We start from the raw sequence: 4,705 nt of genomic DNA, 5'->3' as shown, positions 1-4,705 counted from the left end.
AAAAAATCCATCGGCCCATAAAAACAAAAAATCGCCAGCGGCCCACCGGGCAAATGCCGATGGCCAGTTCAGCTATGCTTGTGATTACACTTCAGCAGAAGTATCAACAGTGCATGCATTAACCTGAACGTGGACAACAGCAGAGGTGGGCAGTAAAGTAATGACTGTGGGCAGTAATGACTGTAAAGTCATTACTTCGTCGTTGCGAGAAACACATGAAAGGCAGTCCTGCTCGTGCATTAATCACTAGATGTGGTATAAAGAGATGAAAGAGGCAAACACATGTGCCATAGTTAGGGGTTTAAGCGGGCCTTTTTATTTATTTATCATCAGCAAGGAACAAGTGACTTTTAATGTCATAAACTTTATGGACAGGATTATACTTCTACTTTTTAACGACACCACCCTCTACTGGTGCAGTTTGATATATAGCATTACAGGAGGCAACAATTACTTGTGGCTGGAACGACTTCGGGTGTCCATAAGTTATGTTTGCGGTACTTCAGCATCTAGCTAGCCCTACCGACGACCAGCGAGCATAAAGGGAGTGAATTTTTTTTGGAGTGTCAGGTAATTTCAAATGCAACATTTCTATCAGCTCAACAACCATCAGCAAACACACGAACTGTTTGTGTGCAGTTTCTTTTCAGTGTTGCTAGCTAAAGGCCCAGCTGAGAAGGAGAGAACAGTTTTCAAATGAAACAAGTACTTTCTAGGGTAAGTGTTATGGAGGGACTAAGTGGGGGTAGGTTTTGATTATTGATTTTCCAAATAAAATCGATTCTGGATTGAGTAACACGATATCGATTCAGTGTAAAAAATAATTACACTGTTAGATCCCAAGTACCCTGTGATTACGTGTAATTTCATTTATACGTGTAGTGCCAAAAGTGACTTGAGTTATTTAGTTGATGATATTTTCCTCTAACCCAGGGGTCTCAAACTAACCACCCGTATATTGACGTGAAAAAAATATGATGGAGTTTGGCCCTTGAAGTTACTTTTTTGTGTTAGAGAGGATTTGTTTGTTGTTGAGTGCAATGTTAAAACAAGTTGTCTGGCCAGCTCATTTAAGTTTGAGACCCCTGCTCTAACCCATTTACAACTGGCCTAGTTATGGGAAATGAAACTGGTTATAAATACCAAGGCTGTAAACATGTTTATTCTTACTGTAGTGTTCGACATTTTAACTTTCTGTCTGTGAGGACTGAGTTACATTTGCAATTACCAGCCAAAATGGCAAAACAATGTTTTGTTCAAAAACAAAAATAAACAAATATCTTCAATGAAATCCTCTGATCACACTTTTCTGCTGTCACACAGAGTCACCTTCTGCTCATCCACTTGAATAAGTGCCTTTCGTTCCAGCCTGTTAAGGTCATTTAGGAAACAAGCCTGTATTAACTGGTGATAGTTACAGCTTGACTCATGCAGGTGCCTGCTAATGATCTACTTCGTGGTGGTGCTTTATAGGATGGGGACAAATGTGGCAGATGGGGACATGCAGCCTGAGGAAATATATCCCCTTTTACATTTGGGTAGGACGGAGAAAACCAGGGTGACTTCTGAGAGGTTATTAGTTATTCTCTCAAATATTATCTTTGAAAAAACAACAACAACAAAAACAAACAAAAGAATCCTCATAAACTTGATTGTAGGACAGAGTAGTTATACACTACAGGTCCAGCCTGCTTCCTCTTTGATAGGTACTGATGGTGCAAAATGAGGGACAGAAGAAAATAAACAACATTTTTGAAAAAAGGTTTTGCTGGAATGTTTCTTTCAACCACATATGGTAGCCATGGTAACTTTCAGGATTTGTGGAGGGAGAAATCATGTCAAACTGTTCTGAAGCAAACTGATGTATTCTGAGAGAATTAAAAGACATTATAACAAGTTAAATGTAACATTTTTATTGTTACTATCAGGTGAGTGTTGTGAGATTTGTTGTTTGAAATAAAAGTAACCTTTTTGATTGATTAAGTAATGTTACTAGGTTTAAGAATGTAAAGGCTCAGTTTAGGAAAAGCACCTGTGAAGCTCTACTGCAGCACATGTAAAAACCTTCCAACACAAATAACACCAGTTGTGTTCCCAGTCTGAGATTTATTCTTTGATATAAAACTGCTACAGTATAAAATGCAAAAGATTTAAAATGATGAGAGAAAGATGGAAAATATAAAGGAAACATTTTAAGAAACATAATAAGTAACTCTGATAAGTAATCATGCATCCCTAGTTGCACAGTAAGATGTGCTGTATTTCCATGATGACTTCAGGTGCACTGAGGTGGCAGCACAAGTTTCTTTCTCAGGGTGAATCTCATTTCAGGCATCTGCTTGGCCAACGAGGAGGTCTCTCGATGTGCTACACCATCGTTCACGTAGTGGAGGATGGAGACGATGTCTTTGCCCCTAAGAGCATTTATAGAGATACAAAAACATGTTGATATCACTGTCAGGGTCAGTGTGCACATGTGTTTGGTGATTTTAAAACAATTACCTGGGACAGTGCTCCTTCAGCTGCTCACAAAGAGACTGAACGAACCAGCTTCCATCGACTATATGTCTAAGTGAAGCATGATCTTCAACAGTGGCCATGGCAACCAGAACATCAGCTTCCTCAGGGATGGTCAATGGTGAAGTATCATCATCAATCTCCATATCGTTCATCTGCACTCCACGCTGTATGTTACTTCCTTGGCAGGCCTGGATCAGGAACACTTTGGGCTTACCGGTGAGGACGGACTGGTCACACCCCCTGAACTTTCGGGTAATTTCTTTAATGGGGAGGGGGTTCCTGTCAGTTCCCAAAACTACACCCTTTTTTCCGTGACTCAGAATAGAGCAGATGAAAGCATCACCGTGCTCAAGGACCTGCTGAGGATCAACAAAGCTGCTGCCATCCCACTCTTTAAAGTTGAACTTCTGCAGCTGAGACATGTCTGCCAGGGAAGCAACAAACGTCAGTGCCTGATCCATCTGATCCTTGTTCAGGTCTTCACACATCAGCACTCTGAAGCCCAGACACCTGAACACCTCTGCCAAGCTTTCTGCAAAAAATGTAATTAGAGAAAAATATTTAAGCACCAGATACTAACAAGAAAGAATAAAAAATCTGCCCCTGAAACTTACGGGCGTCTTTATCTGTCCCTCTTCTCTGTGAACCATCCTTGAAGTTGTTATTGTTTATGATCACGCAGAGGCCGACGGGCCGGCTAATGATTTGATAAACATCCTACAGAGTGGACACCAAGATTTTACATGTGTTACTACAGGATGCGTAACCACAGAATTTCATCTACATATCTGTCTCAAGCGATGTCACAAGTGTAGGAGGCTGTTTCTGCATCAGCATCTTACCTGTGACATATTCCCATCTTGTGGCAGAACATCTGAGGGAAGAACAATAAAACTGAGGTAAACAACCAAACACAACAGGAGACACAGTGTTTGTATACTGTGTTACGTGTGTGTTACCGTGCTGACATGAAGACACTTGGACAGGCTCGGATAAAAGGGGGGTACAACTCAGCTGTAAACTCGCCAGCAGAGGGAAAGTTTCTTTAATGGCGCCATCGGTTTGCAGGAGGTTCAGGAAGTCTTTGCATTTATCTTCTCCTTTATTCATGATCTTATCCACGAGCTCAATGACGTGTGTCTCCGCATTTGCACTGTTGATGCTTTTAAGATTGTTGTACTCCCGCTGAGTGATCAGCTTATTCTCATAAACTTTGTTGAGAATTAGCCTGTGGTCTCCGGACAGAATCTCATGAATGGCTGTTTTATTGCTCCTTATTGCATTTCGGGCCGACATGCTGAATCTGCGCAAAGGAAAGAGTCAGAGGTGATCCTAAACACTACTGTCTATGAGAAGGAAGTGGTTTACTACAGCTTACTATCGTAATAATAGCTGCACATTATGGGAAGGTTACTTTTAAAATGTATTCCATTACAGAATACAGAATACATGCCCCAAAATGTATTCTGTAACGTATTCCGTTACGTTACTCAATGAGAGTAACGTATTCTGAATACTTTGGATTACTTAATATATTATCATGCTTTTTACAACAACGTGAATGTAGGGCTGCTCGATTATGGCAAAAATGATAATCACGATTATTTTCACTGAAATTGAGATCTCGATTATTTGACGATATTTATTTAACCCTTTAAGACCTACCATAGAACCAAGTCCGCCAGAGCTTATATTATTTTTTACATGTTGTAGTGCCATTTGTGGGAGCATTTCAAGTTGCTATACAACTGTTATAGCCCATATTTTAATAATATGTATGCATTAAGTCCATAGTAACTACATTAATTGCAAAAAAGTGCAATAAACTACAAAAAAATTGAAAATTGTTTTTGTTTTTTTTACATATATTTCTACTTGGAGAAATTTAAGAGGTTTATCCCTCAAAACTTTAAATACAAAAAAGTTGCAAAAAATAGTTTACAACAGGAAATTTATTTTGAGTGTCTTCATAGTTTTATTTTGGAGATACACCAATTTTTATATACTGCAGGAAAAACAAAATCAATCCTATGATGCAAATTTGCAAAGAAAACAGCATGTGCATCAAAATAAACTATTTCCAGCAGTGCAATTCGAGTTCTAAGCATCCCAGAAACTATTCAGAAAAGTCAAACATGACCAGTATAGGCTTTTAAGGCCTACAAGTAAAAAAAACTACATTTTC

At 39.2% G+C, this 4,705-nt stretch overlaps 1 protein-coding gene across 2 annotated transcripts; it reads right to left on the bottom strand.

Moving 5' to 3' along the window:
• Positions 1–1,769: 1,769 nt before the first annotated feature.
• Positions 1,770–3,917, bottom strand: LOC121815283 (caspase-8-like). Of its 2 annotated transcripts, none has more exons than XM_042225482.1 (5): positions 3,480–3,917; positions 3,363–3,379; positions 3,135–3,237; positions 2,503–3,052; positions 1,770–2,414 (listed from the first exon to the last, which is right to left on the bottom strand). In XM_042225482.1, exons 1-5 carry the CDS (start codon positions 3,814–3,816, stop codon positions 2,276–2,278), a joined length of 1,146 nt encoding a protein of 381 aa, XP_042081416.1. In that variant the 5' UTR covers positions 3,817–3,917; the 3' UTR covers positions 1,770–2,275. The 2 variants fall into 2 exon arrangements, with proteins under 2 accessions (XP_042081416.1, XP_042081415.1); XM_042225481.1 differs by having other exon boundaries at positions 1,930–2,414; positions 3,363–3,394.
• Positions 3,918–4,705: the final 788 nt, after the last annotated feature.

The sequence above is a fragment of the Haplochromis burtoni genome, unplaced genomic scaffold, assembly GCF_018398535.1.
Source record: "Haplochromis burtoni strain Fernald_Lab_line unplaced genomic scaffold, NCSU_Asbu1 Contig_172, whole genome shotgun sequence".
Classification (NCBI taxonomy): Eukaryota; Metazoa; Chordata; class Actinopteri; order Cichliformes; family Cichlidae; genus Haplochromis; species Haplochromis burtoni.
This window is presented reverse-complemented; position numbering and strand designations above follow the sequence as displayed.

Coding starts and splice junctions, on each gene's coding strand:
- LOC121815283 (XM_042225481.1), bottom strand. CDS start 3,816: ATGTCGGCCCGAAATGCAATAAGGAGCAATAAAACAGCCATTCATGAG. Junction 3,238..3,362: donor AAGATGGGAATATGTCACAG/GTAAGATGCTGA, acceptor TCCACTCTGTAG/GATGTTTATCAAATCATTAG. Junction 2,415..2,502: donor CTGAAGGAGCACTGTCCCAG/GTAATTGTTTTA, acceptor AAATGCTCTTAG/GGGCAAAGACATCGTCTCCA.